Raw genomic sequence first — 25,061 nt, 5'->3', positions numbered from 1 at the left:
GCAAAGTTATGCACCGACTGATTGGCTAAGCAGCTCTTGGACTGGCAAATGAAATGGCTATTCTTGGAGTGCCTAGATGACCGTTTCACCCAGAAAAATGAGCTAAACCTTTGTCACTGGGGATTGTTTGTTAAACACTAACCAGATATTCACAAGAGAGCCTACGGTTCACTTGGATATGCCACAAAACTTGGTGTATTCCTTTAAATGCGCATTATTAAACTTTAATGGAGGCAGGCTGAACTGCAGGTGAGGAGTGTGGCTTGCCACCACATAGCAGATGACGGGCGAGCAGCTCCCTGAGCGAGCTGTTCCGTGACACCCACGTGCTGTATAACAAGTTATGTGAACAATGCCGCGTTCCCGTGCAGGTCTTTGCACAAAGTTTTTGTGTGTGGGTGAAGCCACAGTCAGCTGGTGAGTGACAAATATCTGATACCGCTACACAGAGCACACCAACTAGAACCGGAGCACTGCTGTGCCGTGCTCTTTGACGGTTAAAAGGCATCCCCCACTGAGTCGGTGGGTTGAGTATTTTGGCGAGAAAAGTCAGGCTGAGAAAGGATGTCTTTGAGCGAAAGAACCAGAATTAGTAGAAATTTGTGAGGAAAGCCCATTTTGGATAAAAGATGATTTCATCCTCAAGGTAAAAGTGCAAAAGTTGTGTCCCTTTCTTTTTTTCTTACAGTTGGCCTGGCCTGTATTTTATATAGCGCTTTACTAGTCCCTAAGGACCCCAAAGCACTTTACATATCCAGTCATCCACCCATTCACACACACACCGGTGATGGCAAGCTACATTGTAGCCACAGCCACCCTGGGGCGCACTGACAGAGGCGAGGCTGCCGGACACTGGCGCCACCGGGCCCTCTGACCACCACCAGTAGGCAACGGGTGAAGTGTCTTGCCCAAGGACACAACGACCGAGACTGTCCAAGCCGGGGCTCGAACCGGCAACCTTCCGATTACAAGGCGAACTCCCAACTCTTGAGCCACGATCGCCCCGTTCTTATGACGCTATTACCTTTCTCTATCCTTCTACACTGACAGGTTCAAGTTTTGGCTTGGATAAAATTTGAAGTAACTGCAATTTGACTGTAATCTTTTTATTTATAATTCATGGAGCAAATGACCAGGAAACACTCGGCATTTCAATCGATTCTCCTGAGCGAATTGGACTTTTTAGCAGCTTATGTAATTTTCTGCTCCTTCCCACACTAAAATCTCTGGGAAAAAAAAAAAGCAAGCAGTAAATTGCAACATATGATGCTGGTGAATCATACACAAGTGTCATTACATAACATTTAGAACTAGAATATTAGGGCATATCGAGGAGACGTCACAAGACTTATATTTAGTTGCGTGCCTGACAATACCTTTGACTCTCCCTCCCTGTATGGCACTGAGTCAGAGAAGGATGGGTCGGTAATTTGAGAGGCGCGAACACAGATGATGCGCATAGTGAAAAGGATTTATGCTCGAAAAGCAACTAATCTTAATTCTATCTTTGAGAAAATTGCTGCAATAAATCCACGTTCTCCTGTGCGGTACAGAGCACATGCAGTGCATTTCTGTTGCCTCCTCTTCTCTAGCCTTTTTTGATCATCACTCTTTTCCCTGTTGTCACTCTCAATCCACTTCCTATTTCTACAGACCTTTTTTTGTGTGTCCTTTTTGCCTCCTTCACCCCTGTAATCCCTCTCTCGGTCCTCTCTCCCAGCCTCCTCTTTCCTTTATCTCATTTTACCTCCTCCCCCCCATCCCTCCCACTCTGCTCACTCTACTCCTCCCTGCTCTCTGCTCTGTAGCTTACCTTCTGCCCTCTTCTTCAGCACTTTCGAGGCTTCCCTAGTTAGTGCCTTTTTTCCTCCAATGAATTATACATTTGACAAGATGTAGTCAAAGTCAGCATCTTCGCGTGCGCTTGATTGGTTTCATGTATGGCTACATCATGAGCATCTTCTTCCCTGGATTTGGTTTTACCACTCACATTTTTTTCAGTCTATATAAATATTTATATAATGTGAATGTGTGTTTATTGTGTGTGCGTGTGTGTCTGTGCGCTTTCAAGGATAAAAAGCTTATGGCTGCTGTATCTTACGCTAGCCCCGAGAGTCTCCAAAATGGAGTTACAGTATAAGCTAAACCCCTCTGCTCGCAAGTCCTTTTGAGCCTCCTCAATATTTTTTCAAGTCATCCACCTTAACAAGCGCCCATTCACCATACCGTGTGATGCCAGTATGAATGTGTGCAGCAGTGTGTGCTGTGTGTCAGGATTAGTGATCCAGTGGAGAGCTCAGATGATCTCCACTCAAGGGCATGAACATCCATCAGGCCTTTGTATGCAGCCACAGAGACACTGATCCTGCCAAGTGTCTCCCAGGGCACAGTGTGCGAAGCAGAGCTTGCCCCAGTGGAAGACCGATGCCACGACTGCACTGTGCTGAGGGTCTCTGCTGGTCAGTTAAAAAGCACGGCAGAACAAATTTGTAGCTGTATAGAGACGGACAATTTCTTTATTTATTTCCCCCTTCGATTGCTCTGTCGTTATTTCTGCTCAAATGACAGCTTGCTTTTGTGCTTGAGATGAAATACTGGAAAAAAATTCAGGGGTTAGCCATGATCTCCGTTCGTCTTTATGTATGTATTGCACCACTCACCCACACGTTCATTTGTTTTACCAAAAGAAAGCCACGTACACCTACATGATCAGACAGAATGCATGCAAGCCGTGGAGCATTTCGCTCTAGTGCAAGTAGCTTTTGCACTGTGGATTGAAGCCTTGCTCAATTTAAAACTATGAATTTTTTGCCAATAAAACCCATTAGATTCAAATAAAGAGGAGGTATAAGATCATATATTTGTATAATAATAATAATTATAACTAAGAAAGTCAAAATGCTTCATATTAAGTTTTTTTCCCCCAAATCGTATGCCCATCAGTTGCCTTGTTTCACTATCTTAAGCCTGCAGAGTCAACACTTCACGTATGAGTATATTTCAGCTCCTTTATGATGCTCATCATCCCCACCAGGCGCTTTAGCCAGCAAGAAGGCTGTTAAGAGCTTCTCTTTGTCAAATGCACACAGCACAATCTGTGCTCCTGCTTCTGCTGCTTCACTCTGCTCCACTGTTTCTTACGGTGAGAGAATGAGCAAAGCCTCATCCTTTCTTTTGAACTCAAATGGTTTGGTGCATTAGGTGGATATTCTGGCAGGGTAGATGCTCAGTCTGTGTCTTTAGTGCTTTTCTAGTTTCTCCTTTGAGCCTCGTTTTGGGCAGATGGCTACTTCTTTTGATTTAATAGGGCGATGTAACGTTAAACAGTGAACACGTATTTAAGCAACCTTTCCATTTTGTGCACTAAGAGTGCCACCTCCAAGGGTCTGATGCTCATTTTCATTGTTTTGGCTGTCAGAATCATCGTCCATCCTCAAATTGTCCACATGACAGATGACAAATTAGATATATCATTGCTTGTTTGGGTTGGACACTTTGTCATTTCACATTGAGCGAGAAGGCTAATGGGGAGCCGTGAGCCTGCTACGGTAGACCGTAAGGAGGGCAGTGGCTGTCAGCTACACCGCTCCGTTCTGAGCAAACAAGAAACACAACAAAGTGTCGTGGCAACCTGGAAAATTCAAAATCAATAGCAATGAGAGTGTACATCTAATGATGTTGATAGAGTCGATAGAGGAGGCTCTGTCATCCTCATTAGGGTCAAGGAGGGTCAGGTTGTCGCTGGATCCTTATGTAATGACACATTATGCCCACATTGTAGGCTTTTTAGTTAGAGATCATATAACTAGCATGTCATATGTGGGGAAAAGAGGAAGGTCAAATAAAAGTGACGAAAACAAGAAAGCCAAGCTGATATCATTGATGTGGACTTGCAACAGCTTTGCAAGCAGGATCCTAATTTCTTAGAGAGCTGATTTTCTTTTTCTTTTTTTTTTTGTAATACAGCACACAATGACATCTTGTGGCACATTAAAAAACTACAGCAAAGAAGCTCATGACAGTCTGATTAAGGAGTATTCATACACATTTCACATGCCAGTACCCTACATATGTGAAGCTCGGATGCTGCATTGGCCTATGCCAACATATATATATATATATACACACACCTACACCTACACACACACACACACACACACACACACACACACACACACACACACACACACACACACTCACACACACACACACACACACATATTTATATATATACATATATATGCATGTAGGGCCCTGTGTGTTTCCTCATAATTTATAGGGAGCATCTGAATTACTGTATCAGTGATTCATGAGCAGTCCCCCTGTCACAGGCACTCACATTCACAACAATCTCATCTGAAATTCAGGTCACGATTTTGGGGGTTTCGAACCTCCTGCCTGGCAAAGAGCACAAGACTGAACAGAGTGCAAGTCAAATTCGAATTATATGCTTAGTAACCCTAATGATAGACCTCGCTGCCTACATGTGTGGCTTTGGCCCTGAGTAGACACGGCACACGACGTGAGCTAATGACGCTATGAGAGTTCAGACGTAGTGACACCCAGCACAGTAACGCACAAGTGCACATATTTTCTCTGATTTGTTTGTCTCTGGCTTTGTATCTTCATGTTCCTCTTATAGGTGATGTCAGTTGCCTAGCAACCAAGCAATCAGGGCCCGATTGTTGCCATGACAACGTGGCAGGGGTATCATCATGGAGAGAATAGAGATGAAAGGAGGAAGGGAGGGAGAGAGGAGAGAACGGGAGAGATAGAGAGAGATACGGAGAGAGAGCGAGAGAGAGATACGGAGAGAGAGAGAGAGACCTGCCATTGAAGGGTGTTGATAATGTGAAGCCCACAGTGTGCAGGTAGGAGGATGACCTCTGTGTAGGCGCCGGCAGAGGATGCTCATGAATGCAGAGAATAGAAAATTAATGTTTGGTCTTATGTGGCTGGATTCGCGGGTTACACAGCATTTAACACTCTTCTAACGGGCTTCACTCCAGATGGAAATGTCACGATGTGCTTGAGTTGTCTTTAGTTACAGAGAGCGAAGCCGCGCAGAAGCCACAGCTCACTGTGTCGCTGAGATCCAGAGGGCTGTGGGCCTAACCTCTGCAGGTGTCATAACCCATCCATCACCCAACAGCCATCCACTGTAAAACAGTCCAGCGGGGTCATGGTGCATTTTACTCTGTTTATTCCCCAACCAAATTTTGCCCCCCCCCCCCCAATATAGCCATATAGCTGAAAGACATAAAAAGAGACGCAGCTGAAGTGCAATTTATGATGACAACTAAGCCTGGAAAAGAGTTATATTTAGTTAAAAATTTGGGCAATAACGACTGATCAAAGACCACTCAAGTTTGTCTGAGATAAAAGCTTGAATGGCTACTACATAATAACAATTGGACAAGCATCAGCTGTTATTAGCGATATCAGTATTTTGCATTAAGTCACGATGCATTCCTTAGAGAAAAGTTGTCTTACTCATTCATTGTTGACTTTATTAATGTGCAGCTTCTGGCTAAAGGGTGACGATACTGCTTCTAGTATACCTGTAGACAAGATTGTGATGTGGATAGAGGAGTGTAAGTTATTACTTAAGAATTTGTACAGTTTGATAGAGTGTCTAATGCTTACGTAAGAAACAGTATTTGCTATGGTTATATACAGAAAACAGACAGTATAAAAAAATATATCTAGAAACACGCTTCTTAAAGCAATCTCCAGGTCTTTGTGAAATGATTGATAAGATAAACATGAATTTGCTCATGTATCCTTGCGTAGGGATATGGGTATCAAAAAAAATTGTTTTAAAGTAAAAATACATTCTCATAACACCAGCCATGCAATTTACCAGTTATCACTGTGCTAGGCTATTGTGAAGTGATAAGGTGAGGAAGTATCACAGGCTATATTAAGATGCTATTTGCACCTAAAGTGAAAATTGTGATAAAAAAAATATCCTTTATATAGAAAGAGACCTGAGCATTCAGACAATGCTGGCAGCTACTCTAAAGGTACAAATTACACAGACTCATCTGTCCCACCTAGGAGTATTTGTAATTAAATCAGCTTTCATGTTAGAGTTTAAAAAGCTACAACACTAAGAGAAGGTCCGATTCATTTTAACCTTTAGAGGTAAAGAGCTGAACGTCATTTCATATTTGACACACATCTTCAACAACTTCGGTGATCAGCACCCAAATATTTTTGCTACATGTCTATTATTAAATTTTATGTGCTTTATTAATTGATGCTATTGCAATTTAAAGAAACTAGGCTTCATCGCTGCAAATTCAACAAAATGTTGGATCGCTGATTTTACAGCTTGCCGTGCACCAGTTGATTTCACTGTGGCAAAAGTTGTTACTATCCAATAAAAATATAAATATTCAACTTTAAAAAATTATTTAAAAAAAACAGATATTCTCTTTAGAAAGCAAAACTGGAAGCTGAAAGCAGAAAATGTTGGTATTTTTTCTTGCCTATATAAGAAGGGATTAGCTGGTTATCAACTTGCTGTCAGCTATTTGACCAAATAAACCTTCAAAGTGTTCAGTCCCCGTGTAACAGCGGTGACATGGACATTTTTTCACTTCCCTAAAACATTCTAAACCTGCGTGAGCTTATTTACTCATTTATTTTATCTTCCGTGCTAAGCACATTGAGATTGCGTGCAATGCAATGAGCTATCTAGAAACAATTGCTATTGCCGTTAAAAGAGTGGAGGTGAAGGTGTACCCAGAGAGTTCACATTTGCGTCAAACACGCTCTCACGTTAGGTGACGTCTGTGTGCTTAATGGTGAGGCAAAGAGGGAGCAAAGAGCAGAGTGAGTGGAAGCATACTGTAAAAAGGAAAAAAAAACCAACCCAAAAATCATAGAAAAATAATATAAAAGGTTGTCTCTCTGCCTTCCCTCCCTCCCTCACCGGCGGTGGCAAACATATTTTCTGAGTCACAGCTGGAGCAGGCAGCCGGTCGTCTCTTTTCCGACCCTTGCCTTTAACACCAAGATACATCCAACACCAACAACTCTCTGCTTCCAGGAAAACTCTCTCTCTCTTCGTCTGCTACGACACCCCCCTCCCCCCCCCTTCCCTCACTCCCCCTCCCTCTTTTTTTTATTCCCCCTTCCCCAGCCTCCCATCTTTCTCTCTCTCCCTCTCTCTCTCTTTCCTTTTCTCCCCATCTCTCTCCTCCTCTACTGCGGGTGTCTGGGAGGCTGTTTTTCCTCTGTCTCTTGCTCATGAAGGGCCGCACTAAGCTCCCTTCTCTCTGTCCGTGTGTGGTAGGTAAATTCACCTCTCTGTTTGTGTCGTTCTTCTCCTTCCATCCCTCTGTTGCTGCCTCTGTTTTGCATGTTAGCTCAAAGTCTGCTAGTCGTTCTGGCAGGCTTAGAGGAGGTCTCTACCTACATCTGTGCATACTGCATTGAACATGCTTGTAATCTGCTCCAGTGTCATGGATTAATCAAAAAATATGTGTCTGAGGAATTTTTTATTTTTTTTTGCTCTCCTTGTACGTGTGCTCTGGGTAGGTTTAATCATCCAGTTTGGGTATTACGTATGAACATGGCCCGGCACGTGTGGGTGTGTATGTACCAGTGAGCATGTTTCGAAATGCAGAAAGAGTGAAACTCTAGCAGACTTGTTGATTAAAGCATTACAGATTCATGCATGCATGTCTTTTATTCTACGTCTGGGTTGGTTCCCGCCTGTGTACGTCTGGGGATAATTCATATTCTTATGCACTTCTCTTCCCCCGAGGACTCTGGGACATTAGGCTAGTGTCCTTCTCAGATAAGGAAAATCATCCTGTTTAATCAGCTGGCATCGCTTTGAAAAAAGGTCATTTCATTTTTAGGGTTACAGTAAAGACTCGTGACCAACATCAGGTTAATGGGACACAGAGGCAAGCAAATGGGTTTTCTTCTCATGTCCTGGTTACATCCCTACGTGCTGAAATACAGTTATTGAAGCAGTCGTGCAGGTTTGTGTAAAAAACAGGGCTACTCCAGCCTTAATTAGCTGACATGATGAGTCTCTACTTTGGCTGATCGAGTGTTTGGGACTAAGATGCCATTTAATGCAGTTCCACAAGCAGAAGCCACTGTGTATGCACATGTATGTGTTTGTGGTCGAACAGCGCTTTGAGCTGGTCATTATGGTGTATTTGACAGGTTGGACTGCAGATTTGTAGCTCAAGTAGGTCTGATTTAGGAGAGCCATTAAATTTACGGACTTGTTGATTAGAATACGAAATGCAGTCTACACAACGTGGGGCATATATAATGTTTTTTTGTTTGTTTGTTTTAAGTGTGCCAGCATGTTGGATTTTAAAAGGAGTAGATTAAACGATAGCTTGATGCAATTTCCCTGATTTAGTGCACAAAATGTTTAAAAAAATTATATACATCTCAAGAACTGGAGTTTGATGTTTTGATAACCTTTTTTATTATTATTATTATTCTGGTTGTTTACCTCAGTTGTCAAAGACAACAGTCAGTCAGACTGTCCTACAGGTGCACATGTGTCAGACATCAAGACATGAGTAGACCAGCCACTTCAGGTGGTCCACCATGAGATGCAAACTTCAGAAGTACTCCAGGAAAGTTTCAGAGGTTGGAATCAGTGTGCATGAGTGATGCACAGACCAAAGTATATACATATATAAAGAAATGCCTCATAATCCAGTGCATCTGTCAAACACAGCAGAAGTGGTGTTATTGATTGGATGTGTAGCACTGCTGGTGGAGTCGCTTGATGATTTTGCTTCTAATTGCAGCAGCGCGGTGATCAGTACATACATTAAGACTCCTCAGATCCAAAGGATCGCATTAGAACACGAGGAACAATGATCCAGCAGCAAGGCAGTCTTAAACATTCACCAAAAGCAATTTAGGAGGAGTCATGAACTTGGCCTGGAGTTCAATTGAGATCCCAAACAAGCAAGAAGTGAAGATGGCTGCAATCCAGGAGGACCAGAGCATCATGTAGGCGTGTGATCGGGCAGTTGTCTGCGTGACAAATTTAGTTAAACTGGTTTGATCACATTAGGGGACCATATTTGAAAATGGTTGCAGCCTCTACATAGTTTACTTTATGTGGATGTCACTGCCCTGACATTGAACTGAAAATACCATAGAGGTAGCATGCGTGAAGAGCCAACTTTGCTCCAGGTAGCAGAAACAAAGTGAAAATACAACTTCTCCATGCCAGTGCACGCTACCACATGTTCAACATCATGCTATTTCATTGTCTTATTTCATCACCTTGTACAGCTTTCTAATGGGTTTACTGGGCCATGACTGGCCAGGTGATCTACTCCATCATAGCTCAAACAGGATGCTGATGGGAGAGCAGATTTCTGTCGTATGTTTTTCCTTTCGTTGTTAGTAAAATTTTACGAGGCCCGACTCGTTTGTTAGTTTACTACCTCTGCTCAACCAGTCGCTCTTTGTATGATTATGAAATGTGTCTTTGCAGCAGTTGTTTTGCACATTTGCACCGAGCATGATTATACTAATGACAACTGACCGTGACAACCGAGACTGAAGTTATCACGTATTTCCAAAAATCAGAAAGTATAAAAATGATCACCTCCTTTTACTGTTAGTCCTCATTCTGTTTAGAGCAATGGTGATAATATCTCTTGAACTAAACACTGCTTGCTAGATAACACAGAAGACACTTACAGCAAAGTGATAATTACTATGTTCGCTTAAGACACTGCTAGTCGGGCAGCTTTCTACCGTTATTTTAGGAAACTGTTCAGCTTGTCATAAAGATAGATCTATGCTGGCCGTTCAAACTACGCCTACCAGCCACAACATTAAAACCTAATATTATGTGGAGCCCCCTAGCGCCAATAAAACAGCTCTGAACCATCTGTGATTGCAGGTACCAGGATATTAGCTGTAGATCAATTAAGTCCTGTGAGTTGTAAAGTGGATCATATTAGTTTTTCCCACATATCTAACAGATGTTTGAGCAGGACTGACATGTGGAGAATTACAGGACAAGTTAAAGCTCTTTGTTAGGTTCTTTATTACAGTTGAAAGATGCTGTCTTTGCTATAAAGGTCTGCTATAATGGCCTGCAACACTGTTTAGGCAGGTAGTGCATTTCATGCAGCAAACATCCTCATGAATGCCAGGACCCAAGCTTTTCCAGGAGCACACTGACCAGAGAATCATGCTGCTTCTGACATCTGCCTGCCATGTGCATGCACCCAGCTCTCACCATGATGTGCAACAGAACATGATTCATCAGACAAGGCCATCTTCTTTCACTGCGTAACTTCTGATGCTCCAGTGTAAGGGATCTCAGCAGTGGACGGGGGTTAGCATGGGCCTTCTGGCAAACCGGTGGCCATACAGCCACATACTCATGTACCGCAACCAGCTTTAACCCTGTAACACCAAGTTATTGTGATCTCAACATCATTACACTGATGTTTTTTTGTTGTTTTTTTATTTGTCAGAAGGTTCAATAAACAGTTTGAACAGGTTTAAATAGAAAAATTACATTTTTTTGGCAATTATTTCATATTTCAGGCTTTGCAGGGTCACAATTTCTAGCAATTTCAGCTCAGGATATCAACCCATCAGTTAGCCTTTGCTCCCTATGTGAATCTGTGAGGCTCGGACACCTATGCCCCTGAAGACAGTTCACATATTTTATTTCCTTAGACACGTTTTATAGGGAATTACCACTCCAGATGAGCTGACTGGGTCAAAATCATTTGAATCCTTATACATCAGCTTAAGGTTAAAGGCATGTTCACTAGCTGCATACCATATTCCACCCTGTAACAGGTGCAGCCAACAAAATAACAAAATAATGTAACAAAATAACTGGTTGCATTCACTTTACTTGCCAGGGGATTTAAATATTATGTCTGATCTGTATGTATTTGAGTGCTATTCATAAGAAACTGGTATTTTCTTGTCTATTCATAAGAAATTAGTGTTTTCCTGCCTACAGTAGCAGCCTGTACCAGTAAACATATGTCAGTTCAGTAACAACGACCATAAAAGACCCTCATATCAATTTTGCATTCTGATTACCGCTAACAGCTTCGTCTAGCAGTCCCAGTCTTCAAAACCCATCCCCTGCGGCACACCTATGAACTCCTTTATTCAAATGGGAGTGGTGGGAAAATGGAGCATAAATATATCCAGTTAGATTTACCTGGCAGGTTGGTTCCCGGGGGCTGTTCTGTTTTAATCATCTTGGTTAGAAGCTGTTCCATGGCTGACCAGACTGACGTCCTGCTGAGCACGCTACTTGCAGAGCCAAAGCAGCGCGTGGTGCCGTCTTTTGTTGCATTTCTTCAGAGGGGGATCCAAAAGAAATCTACTTTTACTCTGACAGTCTGTCAAAAGTATAAATGAATGCGTACACATAACAAATGCGGAGTTGTGTTGCCACGGTGTGGTTCTGTGCTCCAGCGCAATTTATTCAGTTCCATTCGATACAGTGTTACAATATGCAATGAAAAGTATTACCCATTAAATGAACTCCTGTGAGTCCTGGCCATGGTCATGCTAAAAAACTTACAAAACACAACAAAGCAAATTTCACATCTAATTATAGACTAAGCTGCATTCACACCCCAAGGCAAAGAAAATTAAACTAGCCTAAACTAAACTGTAGTCTTCTTCCATCTGCTGTTACAAAAATAGTTCAGTGAGGAGAGAGCCTTGCTTCTGCAGTTACCACAGAAACCATGGCAAGGTTCGTCAGCTCTATGGAAACACCACATGAAGAGAAGCACATGGAAACACTACTCACATGAGATCACTCCATGAAAAAAAGAGCTGCGTTAAAATTCCTGTGGCTGGTGTTTACTTGTTAGTGTAGAAAATAGCATTTATAAGCTTTATCGTGGTGGATGTGGCTAAGGACTTTGATATTACAAACAGGTCATGGTTTCACACAGACAGGCACAACATATTTGCCACCAACACCTTAAAGGATACCTGATATAGTAATTTTGAGCTGCATATTTTTCCAGTCCTTGATTCTAATAGTGTAGCTTTTCATGATTCAAGTTTAAAATAATGTCTGAAACAGGCTTTTTTAGCTCCTTGTCCTTTAAGGTCCCTATCTCTTTAAGACTTCTTTCTGATTGGCTGTCCTTTGCAAACAGAAGATTTCAACAGCAGTTGGATGGGACTTCTGCGCTCTCGTTGACATTGTGCTGCTCTTCATGATGGCTTCGACGCAGTGAAGAGCTCAACATAAAACAAGGAAAGCATGACAAATATGAAATAAGACTTATTTTATTAAAATCAAGTCTTGCAGAGTGACATATTACGTCATCAGCCAGACATTGCATTAGCATGTTCGCGGCATGGCTGCTTTAGCAAGACGACAGGCTATGGGAGGGCTTTCGGCACGTGGGTGGTGGTGTTTTACATCGGACAGATTTTAGTGCAGGTTAGAGCCTGACGTGATGATCCAGGTGATCTTTTATGCGCATCTTTTCACATTAAGTCTCAGATGGAGGGGAGGGCAGCAGGCAAAGGATCGTCTCTGTACTGTGGATGGCACACTGCTGTTTGTGTTTAGTGTGGGAGGAGGCACAGCAGAACCAGAATGTAATACAGACTGTGAGGCTATGGTTGCAAAGAATTGGACCAGTAGCTGCAGTTAGACATTCTTCTCTCATCACAGGAAGAGAATTATCCGCACGCTTTTAAGATTACGACGTGACAGCGTGGATGCTCTCATCCACTTGAAGGGTGGTGCGGACAACTTCGATCCCATTTTCCCCCTTAAATAGTTCTCCCAAAAGGAGAAAAACAGTGCATTCTAGTGGCTATGTATTTTTTCTTTTAGCTTTTTGAATGTGTTGAAGGGATAATGCACGCACCATACTTCATACATAATGGATTGCTCCAAGTCAACGCTGTTGGTGATGACTCCATTTGGGCATGTAATATTTATACAGCTGGGTGAATTCGCAAGAGAGAAAACCAGGAATATCCTATCTGAAACCTAACAGTTTGCCTTTACTACAACTTTTGTGTCCTGCTGTTGCACCTGCAGGTTACCTTTAGCTTTGTGCAGCGTTGGGGTCAAAGAAAGGGTTTTTAATGATGACAACAAGTCCAGTTTAACTTTCTCTGACACTAAAGAGTAAATTCATAAAATATTACACTCAAATGCATCTCAGCTAACATTTTGCTTCTAGTAAATTAGTTTTAGCTCGCAGGCCTCTTTGATATGAAATTATGCCTGTAGATGCTGCAGGACTGTAGTCACTAAACAGAATCAGATATTCACACAGAGAACTTTCAGATATTGTTGGTTCTGTGTAGGTGTGAATACTATTATTCTCACCTTGTGTGTTTTCCTAGTCAAGAGAGCTGAGGCAGTCTCGGAGCCTCGGGAGATTCCCGGTTGTGTTTGCGTTTCAGTTCCGCTGTTCCGGTGTCAAAGCTGCTGAATGCTGGAGGTAATGGAAGGCTCAATAGTAGAGAATTGTTCTGGAAGTGTGATATACATTGGTTTCCCCCCAGTTTGCCACCTTCTGTGACAGCAGTTCTACACTTTCAGTGAATGCAAACACTAAAGCTGTAATTCCTTGTAGGTTTTGCCTCAACAAACAACTATTTAGAGAGCGGGCCCAGACAGAGCAAAACTATTTTGTCATCCATGTTTCACATGTTCTATCAGTTTATGGCTTTTTATAAAAATCTAATTGGTAGATGTTTGTTTTGATTTATTTCAGAACGGTGTATTATACAGTAATGTGGGCTTTGTAGGCTTTGGTATGGTCATGTTAACTTGGTAGTCCAAACCTATGTTTTAGAGATTTCAAGAAACAATCGGCTGCATGGTTCAAAAGAATGCAACCCACCATCATACTACAATTTCGACACCTGTAACTTGCACGTAAGCAATCCACTAAGCAGTGGATGACTATACAAGGGGATTAGATCAGACGGCAAGTATTCCCCAATTGGAGATCCCTAACAAAGTCAGCAAAGAGCACATTTGGCGTTGGTCAGCTTGAAACTGTATTTTTTAAATGATTAATGCAAATATCATGTTTTCTGGAAAGCTGCAGGGAACTCACTTTAGAGGCCCTTTGTGTGATTTTTCCTTTTCCCAGATCTACAGTATAGATTTTGGAGAGATACACCAGGTTGAAATAAACCACAAATATGCTTTAATTCAAAAACAGATTATAAAGTTTGGAAAAACTGTTATGCAATGGCCACAATCAACTTTATGGTGTCATTATAAATTGGTTCTGATATGGATAACATATGGAATAATTACTCTGCATACATTTACATTTGGTGAAAGGTTTGAAGCTAATATTATTGTTATTTCTGTTGGCTGGACTTACAAAATATGCTCTAATTCATAAATCTGAAATGTACGGTCTATAGGCAAAATGAAGCAAGATCAAAGTGCATTCATTGCTTTATTTAATTTTGAGATGTTTATGTATATGTAAGAGTCTAATAAATAGAAAACAGCAATAAAATTTAGCTGACTATAGTTGGCGGAGTAGGATCTATTGATCACACACATCTCAAAAACGAGGTGAGCTAATCTAAAAGCAAGGACATGCTATGCATGTTAGATGGGGATGTGGGAAGATTAACAAAGGCATCAATGTTGCATGAATTTACATTTTCACACAATTAAATGTAAACCAATCAGAATTTCAGCTTTGATTTTAGCTTTAATGTAAACTTTTAGCCAACCACCACAGCTAGTACGGAAAATCTGGCTCTAACCTCAGGGCAGACTTAACAGGGTTTTAGCCACTCACAGCGTCAGTGAGGGGCTCTTCTCGTGAGCTCACTGTATTTCTTTAAATTCTCTGTCCATTTGAGGAAGACCTGTCACGTGTCTCGCTTGTGTCGCATGTAATAGTAGCATGAGACACCTGCTTTTATGAAGACAATCACCAGTGACAGAAACAGTCCTGCTATAGAGCCAGTGACCAGAAAGCTGCTGGCAAGAGGACTGTTTGTTAGGGATCTGCCACCCTTTGCAGATGTTGTCATGGAAACACTCTTTTGGGGTTCTCTCTCTCTCTCTGTTTCTCTCATACAATGCAGCATTAGGATGTTAATGCTATACTCAAAACAGTTCAGGTTTCCATGTGACTCCCACGCTTACATAATACTGTAGTTGAAGGGAAAAGCCACTTACAGTATGCCATAGAAATTATACTGTGCCCATGCTACATTGTACTTATTATACAATACCTGTGTACCCATGTATTATACTGTACCTACGCTGATAATTTATGACGTTAGTCACATCAGTTTTTGTGTTAATTGCATGTTAATACACTTAAGTGTTGCATAAAATGGGTCACTTCTACTGTATATGTTGGCTATACACTGCATATTAAAGATGGATGCTTCTTAGTCTGGTGGCCACTGGCCTAAGCCTCGAGTTAAGGATCTCGGTTTTCCTAAATGCTGAGTATGGCTAACTACAAAGCAGGGATAGAGCATGTTCAGATGGTAATAACTTTGAAATCACATGGTAACCTCTCATAATTAATTTTATTCTGCGTTAAATAAGACTTGCAACGATACCATTAACTCATCATGAAAGTGTTTATTGATGTATCAAACCACGTAAGAAATGGGCATTGTAGTCTTTTATAGTCTATGCAAACAATTCAAAGCTACCACACAGTACGGTAGCAAAGTCAGCAGTTTTGTTTTGCCTTTGAACCAAAGCTACACAAAAAATAATCCATGATTTGTGAATTATGCGCGTGTAAATTGCTACCAGATGTCCCCACTGGTCATAAGAAAGAAAGCAGGTTTCAAGGATTTCTGCCTTCCAGATCTGAAACCTCCATGTCTATGTACAATTTATAGTTATACTTAAAAAGAAGGGGGAAAAAAGACATTTCTATGTCTACATATTTTTAACGAAAGCCTTGAGAGGAATCCCAGGCATTCCTGGGTTGTTTATTTGGAGGTTTCTCTATTAGGAGAGAAAGAATAGAAAATAGTTCATGTCTTTTTCTTGCCAATGATATATAATTTAGACCTGTGATATGAAGGCTGATTTGAACCAAACTGAAATGAGACAGACTTCTGATTAGATGATTAGTTATTGATATTGTGACAGTACTCTTTAAAGAAAGTTACTTTCAGAAGGTGGAGTATTGCCAGGGGAACACAAACACACATAAAAACTGTGTGGATGTAATTCAAGTGGAGGAGTAGAGGAAAACGCGTGGACTACCCTTGTGTAATTTTGAAGAGGTGGCCTACTAAAAGTCTGTTACTCACAATCTTTTCCAGTATACAGTCGGCAATGTGAACTATCAAAGGGCATTCACCGCTGCAATTGAGGACAGACTTTCAGTTATTATGTGCATAAATATATATACATTTCCATACATACAGAGTACTAAAAGACAAATGTGAAGCAAGCAAAGACTCAGATGACTTATAAAACAGAGCATTTATGTGATCAAGGATTCTCTGCTTATGTTGATGATTACTCCCTGAATCACATGACCAAACTAGAAACTTTTAATTTCTACACACGTCTTTTTTGGTCATTGAGAGAGTTAACTCTAAAAGAAAAAACATTTTTAAGCAGCTGGCACTATATTCTAATTCACACTGTGCTGTAATGACCTCCCCATGAAGATCTGTGATAAACCTGCTGATGTCTTTAGCACACTGGATATCTCCAGCTCTATAGGTGGGAGATAAGGGTTTTAAAAAATATATATCAGCAGCACACTGGGATATCTGGAACGGTTTCTGTGTTCGATTTAACGCTGACGTCACCCGGGAGCATTGAGCCCTGCGCCGCAGTCGGTCCTGAGATGAATGCACAATATTCAAATCTTCCCTACCTGGTTCTCTCACTCCACCCTGTGGGCTCACCATGCCAGCACAATCCCACGAAGGAGTGGAGACCATCAAAATACCAAATGAATGAAATGAAAAACACATTCATGTTGTGACAGCTGTAAAGTGTGTGTGTGTGTGTGTGTGTGTGTGTGTGTGTGTGTGTGTGTGTGTGTGTGTGTGTGTGTGTGAAAGAAAAAGGGACAATAACTTATTGCTATTGTATTTTATTTTGAAAACACTATTTTAAAAAAATCAAGAGTAATTTTAAAATTGATTTAACTTTAGGTTGATTCATTTTTTGTTTGTTTGTTTTGTTTGTTTTTTGTTTTTTAGTTCTGAACAGGCCCAGCGAAAAATAAAGGCCCACTTTCAGCACTTCCGTTTAGCACAAGTGGCACTATTCCCTATAACAACCATCCAGATCATGCGCAGTGATAGCTGAGAAAATCCAAAATAATGACACATATAAATACTAACACAACAGCAAGAGAGTCTCAGCTTGTCGGTCCTAGTTTACGTCACTATTTTACACTATTACGACATTTAAGACTGGGCATGTGTTTGCTTAACGTGAGGATCATACATCGCTGACCATGTGAGCAGGGTGCTTTGAGGGATACGGTCAAACACCGTGTGCTGATGAATGAAATGAAGACGTTTCGCATCCCTCCTCCTGAGTTGAGGGATTTCAGCACCTTGGACAGCAGCCTACACGCCATTTTCCCGGTGATCCATCGGGGGGCGCAGCAATCACGGTGTTACATGTGGAGGAGAGCGAGGATGTTTGTGTAGCATCAAAAAATGCTCCCCGGCATTCACTGCTCTCGCTTTGATACTACTCCACTACTACTACTACAATTTTCACGCAGACTCAAAGGATAATTGATAATCGCTCTCGCGTCACTCTCTGCGCGGATTTCCTGTGAGATTCCTGCTGCGCTTTACGTCCAAACTTTACGGCTCAATCAAGTGAAGCGCGAGGACAGAGAGAGACGCGGGGGGTTGGTGGGGAGGGAGACGCTATAGCTATGAGTGACGCTTGCTGTGCTCAACCTCTGGACAATATGGCAACGTACAGGCAGCAGTCGACTCGTTAAACGTTAACGTAAAGTAAATGTAAAAATAAACGAACAAATAAAGCAGGAATACACCTCACGCTTCAACGGGGCAGCCCGCCCATTAACGGGTACTACCGGCCCCACACGCCCCCTCCAGCTTCCGCGGCTCTCGTCTAAATTGCACCGTGGCTCTGAGTGAGAGGCGGCGGACCGACGAGCTCTGGTGCTGTCTGCCTGGTGTGAGGGCTTCGGACTGATGTCTCTGCCTGTCAGGAATTTAAAGTGTCTTTCTCCGGTCATGTGCCAGTGTAAGGTCATCTGCAGCAACCGGACCCTGTCTCTTATGTTCGGGTGTAAGGTAAGGCTGCTGCAGCAGCAGCGACTCTCATCTGGATGCACTTTGTTCAGACACCGAACAAAACCGAGCAAAAGGCCTCTGGGAGAAATTAGCTTTCTTTCCTTTTTTTTTAATTATTTTTTTTTATTTTTTCAGAGGGGGAGGGTTAAAAGCCATCTGAACCGCGCTTTTTTTCCCCTTCCAAGTGCAAATCCACGATAGTAATTAGTGCAGTGAAGTGACTTGGCCATATGTCTTGAGCCAGCAAGCTTATTCACATCTTAATACCTTTGCACCGCCGAGTGGTCGGGGTTTTCGTGCTCAGATGGTCGATTTCATTTTACACATAGCATGCTACGGCATCGCTGGCAAGCACTGTTGTGTTTAGTGTTAGCTGCTGTTCAGCGTGAATTCACAGTCGGATGCTGCTTAATGAATGGAGCATCACTCCCTCCTGTATTTCTCCTCCGTCTCCATTGGGCAGGTCACGGTAGGGCTTGACCACAGGTTCACTTTGCATTCCAGCAAGGGAAGATGCATGTTGTGCTTTTGACCTTGGAAAAACCACTTTATTGCTCAGGGCCACTTAAGTAGCCTTCATCCTTAGAGGAAGCTGCAACAGAACAGAGCCTGCTTGGAGTAGGGTAACATGAACGGAGAGTAGCCTGTTCTTAAATCAGACCCAGAGGGTGATGTTTGCTGTTTATCAGGAAAAATCAGGCAGTTTTTATTTTCTTGGATGTTTTTTTTTTTTGGTGTTTGTCTGTTTTCCATCATGATGAGAACGTGTAATCCGAAGAGAGGACATTGGGCATTCATTCACTGATTCTCTGATTGTCCAGATTTTCCTCCCTCCATCCCTCCCAACTTCAGGTGTTTCTAGTATTGCAGCCAGTTCAGAGTTTCCCTCCACATGGCACACTAATCTGTTAGCTTTACAAAGCCAAATCCGACTACACCGCTCTGCTCTGGCCAGTAATTGTCGCTACACTTGCCAAAATGGTGTGTACATGTGTACAGAGCTCCAGTTAATTGTTTGTAAATTCACTGCTGACGTTTTGGTTCGTGTTTTGTCTTGTCACTAGAATCCAGTTCACTTCCTAGTTTGTGGCTAGAAGATAAGACAGCTCGACATCTTCGTCGTATCCTACTACCTGCAACTATTTGAACATTTTGTCTGCTGCAAAGCTGGTGAGGTTTTACGTGGGTGTTTCCTCTTCGTGTCTCTGAAAGGGTGGTCCTGCTGTGCTCAGTATTGAGTTTACTAGCAGAGATAATCCCATTTGTCCCCATGCATCACTCCCTCCTGGCTCATATCCTCCTCTGCATCTCCATCAGGAAAACCACACCTTCCTGGTGGAAAACACATCAACATTCTTCTTCCAGTGATTCAAGCTGCGTCTTCTGTAGTCATGCCCATCCAAGTGAAATGCAGTTCCACAACACAACATTTACTCTGTCGTAAAGAGCAGGTTTCAGGTGGGATTAATGACTCAGTTAAAGCCACTTGTACAGTAATTCTGTTTTAATAGATCTGGCTTCTAAGCATGGGATTCTTTTCATTTCAAGTGTAATTTATAAGCAATTATTTTAGTTGAGATTGTTTGGGAACTTTCTGGTAAGGCTGTCTCTATGATGCCACTGGTAACTGTGTTGGAGCTGGCTTGTTTTGGGGGAAAACACAGGAATCATCAGTGCATTCAGGACTAGCCTCAGCATTGTTCTTTCATGTGCAAACAGTGTATAGATGCAGGTTCAATAGCCCTCCAGCAGCTTGTGTCCAGTCAGTTGCAGTCTCGTGGGGAGTTGTTATAGGTAGGGCTTAATTTGGATCTCTGGGATATACAGTGTATTGGATCAATATTTTTTTTTTACCTCATATCATGTATTTGCACCCTTTGCTCTCAATAAACCTCTATGTTACACTAGCTACCACATGACCGGTCGTTTTCCAAGGGCTTTCAAGGTGATGTATTTGCATAACCTTTGTTCTTAAACAATGCCCGGCACAAATCCACTCAGTCATTTTGAATACAGTGTCTTAATTAAAAAGGTCTTTCTATGGCTGTAGGCACTCAGCAGTGCTTTAATGGGCTCTCTTATGCTTAATGGCCATTGATGGCCTAGCAACATTCAGTCAAGACGGCCTGCCTCACTTTGTCTTTAAGCCACAATCTGGAGCGGTACTTCTACTAAAGCCCGTGCAATGTAAACAGGCCAAAGAATAGAGTTTTAAAATCGAGCGTTAGTGCAATGAATGATTTATGACACAGGTATCAGCGCGCCTTCATCTCAGTGTCAAGGTCTGTAATCAGCTCACCCCGATAATCAATTTCCGCTGTGTCTGTATTGGAAAATAAACAAAAAGAAAAGTCATTCATTACCAGCCCCCAAAATTTTAAATGCACAGAAGTAATTATATAGAAAGGAGATAGCAGAGAGGATATATTTGGGGCACTGATATCACATTCACCATGCTTAATGTCCCTGTTTTTATAGTCTTGCAAATACACTTCTTCCTATGGATTTGACCTATTTTACTCTGCTGTTTGTGTCGCCTTCTTTGTTACAGAGAAATGAGCCCGAGCTCAGCAATAAGCTTGAGGATTCCCATCACTGTAGTGGAGTGTACAAAAGTTCTTCTCAGGTCTAAGATTGAACCATTTCCTTTATGTGCTTATGTGAGCCAAAACACCACACTGTGTTATGAGAGAGGCACATTTATGGTATGAAAACTAAACCTATTCTGAAACTGACCTTACCGAGTCCACCTATCAAGGTCATGCAAAAAATAAAAAATAATATAAAATACATAAAAGTCTAAGAACAATCTAAAAGAGGAAGCTGTTGTTCATAAACATAAACTGCATCCCATTAATGGGATGGTGGTAGACAATACAGTTTTTAATTTAAACAGCTCTAATATTCAAGCTTACCAACATGGCACTTTCCAAATGCAACAGTCACCAGAGTTAGAGATGCAAAAATGATGGCGGAGCCTTTGATTAACCAGTAGAGGCCCTTGTTACAGTTAATGGTACTGATTTTACTTTTAAGCTAACTTTATTGATTGGCAAACACAAAAAGGACCAGAACATTACAAATGAAAAACTCACCTCGCTGAGCATCTGGCACATGGATATGCATCATCAAACATTAAAATTAAATCCATTTTTAGCCTCGCTGTAATGCAAAAAGATTCAGAGTTGCTTTACCCTCCAGGAAGTAAACATTCGCAGAAGGCACAAGCACGTAAATAAGCTCAGCATTTGTCTCCGAAAGCCAAAATGAATCACTACCAACTACTAAACATGAAATACATTTATTTTTGATGTTCAGCCATTTAAAAAGCCTCTTTCCTTTCGAATTGTGGTATAACAAGGTAACGCTTTTTATTCTATGCAAGCCATTAAGAAATCAATGCATTTCATCGAGGCGCTTCATTTGCAATATTTATTGTTGGTACTTTTAAATCTACCATCGCTGCATTTTCATTTCTAAAGAAGTACTGTGGTAAAATGGCTTCTCCATGCATGATCGTGTTTGTGGACAAGTCAGAGAGTGAGGGTTAATGTTGCAACCCCCATTACAAGTGCACCATACGTGAAATCGCATGTGGTCAGCAAAAAAACCCCAAAAAACATGGTGTGTGCATGCTTCTGTGGACCAAGTGAAAGGAGATGAAACGATCATCACTGCTGAGCTGTGTCTGACCTGCAGACTTGCAAAAATTTATTTATTTATTTATTGCTAATTAAGGGTAGCATGGCATGACGTACTCCTCTCAGTGCAGCGAATATCCAACACACCCTTTTATCCACGGGGTTGCACTTAAGCTGTCAGGGCTCTGCTCGTTGCATTGCCTGCACACACTGACCACCAGAAATCTAGTCAGCTGTAGGCTCTGACTCTAGCTTCCTCACGTGTCACGAAGCCAAAAGGAGGGAGCATGTTTGCTCTCCCTTCCCTCCCTGTCTGATCTTGATGTTTCCCTGCAATGCCAAGCATTAATTCAGCAGTCTGCATTTACTTCCATTTACATAATGATAAATTTCACATGAGCTGGCCTACTACTGCAGACTCGTGCAAGTGTTTCTTGCCTCGCAAATAAGTGTGAAGTTCCAGTGAAAGCAGGCTCTAGACAGACACAATGCCCCCCCCCCCCATGCCCAGCCCTTTGCAGAAGTGCCACAGCCGAGCACCCACTATGGCAACATATACTGTAACTCTGATCTGATTATTGCGTTTGAGGATGATGCATCTGTGTGGGTGTTATCAATGATGAATCATCCCACAGACAGGAAATTCAGAATGTTATTAGCATCAACACGAACATAAATTAACAAGCAAAAAGACTGAGATTTGAGGAAAGTTAAAACCGCACTAAACGTGCGCCAACTAACTGCTAAGGTTGTTTTATGGCCTTTTATGTTTCATTGTGATATGGAAACTACTTTCAGCTGCTTGCTTACCACGAGGGTTCCCACAGCAGGAAGCGCCGCATGTTTGATTTAGCAGTTTTTAATGCCAGCTGCTGTTCCTGCAATGCAAAAGGAGATTTGAGTCATTAACCAGCAACCTTTTGCTCGCCAAGCAAATGGTTCCACTCTGATATAAAAAAGCCTGTTTTTTTACAGTGGTTAAAATGGGATTCGAAACATGTACTGCTGAAAGTATTTGTTTGATTAAAATGTTGATTTTGAATAGGTCTTCAGGGCAGAACTTAAATCATCTCCCTGTGGGACGACGCGGATGCATTTCTGTTGCTGCTCGCTGTGTAACACCTTCGTATTTCAGCCCAGAAGATGTGTTTGCACTTGCTTTTCATTCAATTATGCTAATAAATCAATAAATCATGATAATAAATAATTTAATTATGCATTCTTAAATAAATATTCACTCTTTGCCCTTTGTCTTTCTGTCTTTTGAAATTTTTGTCGGCCCATTAGTTAGATTGGTACTTAATGCTAATTTTCAGCATTGCAAAGGCGACAACTGTAGACTTAAATTTGGGTAAAGAGGGGGTGAATCTAGAGCATCTCCGTGGGGGTATTGGATATTCCTCTTTGTTGGAGCTCCACTTTTTGATTTAGGACTGATGGATTCTTACATTAACATCCTTCTCAGCACAGCTTTAAGCAGTCTGCCCCATGGTAAATGTAAAAGTCTGTTGTTATTGTGGAAGCCAGCATAGCTACAGGATACTAACACTCGTCAAAGTGTTGTGCTGAAACACCTTGGAGAATAGTCTGAAGTTACCATTGGCAGTAGATGAGTGAATTTTCTGTCTTCTGGGGCTCACATATACACGAAAAAAGTGTTGTTGGCTGGCAACAGCAATTGTGATAATGCAAATGAGATGAAAGCTGTGTTTGAGGTTTGGCTCTTGTGAAGACACTTGGGAGTGAAAATCAACTGAGAAGGCAACAGTGACTGTTTCTTGATGGATTGTAGTGGAAAAGAGGACGTTCACATGACCGTCACAGGCAAATGTTGCTCTCTTTTCTGCGCTCTGTCAAAGTGACAGTGAATGATGATGCTGGGCACCATGAGTGTTATTTCACCCACATCATCAGTCTGATTTTCAAGATAATGTAAGTAGTCCACGTGAGTGTGGTTGATAGATTCTAGTGGGCTGGTGTGAGGGTTTGTTCACCGATATCCAGGCAGAGCTGTGGCCTACTTACAGTGTGTGAAAGGGAAGAACACAGTGATTACTTTTTGTTGCTTTTTTTCACAGGAAGAGCAAGAAGTAAAGTTAAACCCCAAGTCAAAGACACTTTTATTTTACGGTTTTCACAACAAGCAATTGAAGTGCAGACTTTCGGGTTTAATTCAAGGGACAGCAGAGCATCTCAAAGAACACTTTTCTACTCTATCTGATCACTCAAAGCGCAACTTGGCTCACCCATTCCTACAATGCTTCTTCTAAGTAAGTGCTTTCTGTCTAACATTCACACACATTCATACTCTGATGGACGAATCTTGCCCATGCAGACTGGAGTAGCTTGGAGTTGAACAATCAACCTTTCAATTAGCAGAAGACCTGCTCTACCTCTTGAGCTACAACCACCTATGTTGATGGTTTTAGATGCCAGGCAGTCATTGGCTGCAGGATCATCCAATAATTAAAAGCGATCTTTACAGTTAAAATGATGTTAGTTTGTCCAGTTACCTTTGAGCCTCTGAAAATAGGGCATGATGTAATTCCTAAACAGTCATTTTAGTACTTTTGCTAAACCCGTTGACTTAAAGCTGAGAGTCTACAATTCAATCACATCTTGATTGCTGGGTTTAAAATCAGCTGTGTTGGTGAACAGAGGTAAAATTACAAATCTAAGTGTATTTCTTGTCTAGTCGACCAACATTATGCGTCAGTGAATCATCAGTAATTATATATATGTTTGTTTTGCTGATGTTTGATCCACGCATGAAAATTAACTAGAAATGCAAAAACGACCAAGCTGTTCTCTTCCCCCTACACAACACTGCTGAACCATACCAAACTTGTATAACATTCATTGACTGTGAGTGCAATATTGTCCAAGTGTTTTATTTGTCTGGGATATCTAATTTGTGAATATTGCCTCCCTTGCACATGTGGTTTTCTACCTTTTCACGTTCATTCATTCAGATTATCTCTACCACCTACAGTGTACAGTTCATTGTGTCATCTCAAAGAGCCTCCGGGCGCTTGTTTGGGAAGTTATATTTTGAAAAACTATCCAGATTTAGTTAAATGCAAATGGTCACTGCGACATGAAAGCTGATGAATAAACAAAAGAAAAAGT

The 25,061-nt window shown here is 41.6% G+C and overlaps 1 protein-coding gene across 4 annotated transcripts in view; it reads left to right on the top strand.

The window, feature by feature from the left end:
- The window catches only part of dlg4a (discs, large homolog 4a (Drosophila)), a 63,481-nt gene that overhangs the window by 1,794 nt on the left and 36,626 nt on the right, over window positions 1–25,061 (top strand). Inside the window, exon 1 of one of the 4 annotated variants that reach the window (XM_086308562.1) lies at window positions 7,232–7,299. The exons of 1 other annotated variant lie outside the window; for it this stretch is intronic. In XM_086308562.1, coding sequence (XP_086164688.1) covers window positions 7,258–7,299 — 42 coding nt within the window. In that variant the 5' untranslated portion in view covers window positions 7,232–7,257. Of the gene's footprint in view, window positions 1–7,231; window positions 7,300–17,895; window positions 18,292–25,061 lie in introns of those variants that run through there. 2 more of the 4 variants (XM_086308561.1, XM_086308560.1) reach the window with 2 other exon arrangements.

The sequence above is a fragment of the Aulonocara sp. 'chitande type north' Nkhata Bay genome, linkage group LG10, assembly GCF_057382095.1.
Source record: "Aulonocara sp. 'chitande type north' Nkhata Bay isolate Kocher_YH1m ecotype deep benthic linkage group LG10, A_spYH_male_GT1.1, whole genome shotgun sequence".
Taxonomy (NCBI): domain Eukaryota; kingdom Metazoa; phylum Chordata; class Actinopteri; order Cichliformes; family Cichlidae; genus Aulonocara; species Aulonocara sp. 'chitande type north' Nkhata Bay.
Note: the sequence above shows the minus strand (reverse complement) of the source record. Positions and strands in the feature narration are given on the sequence as shown.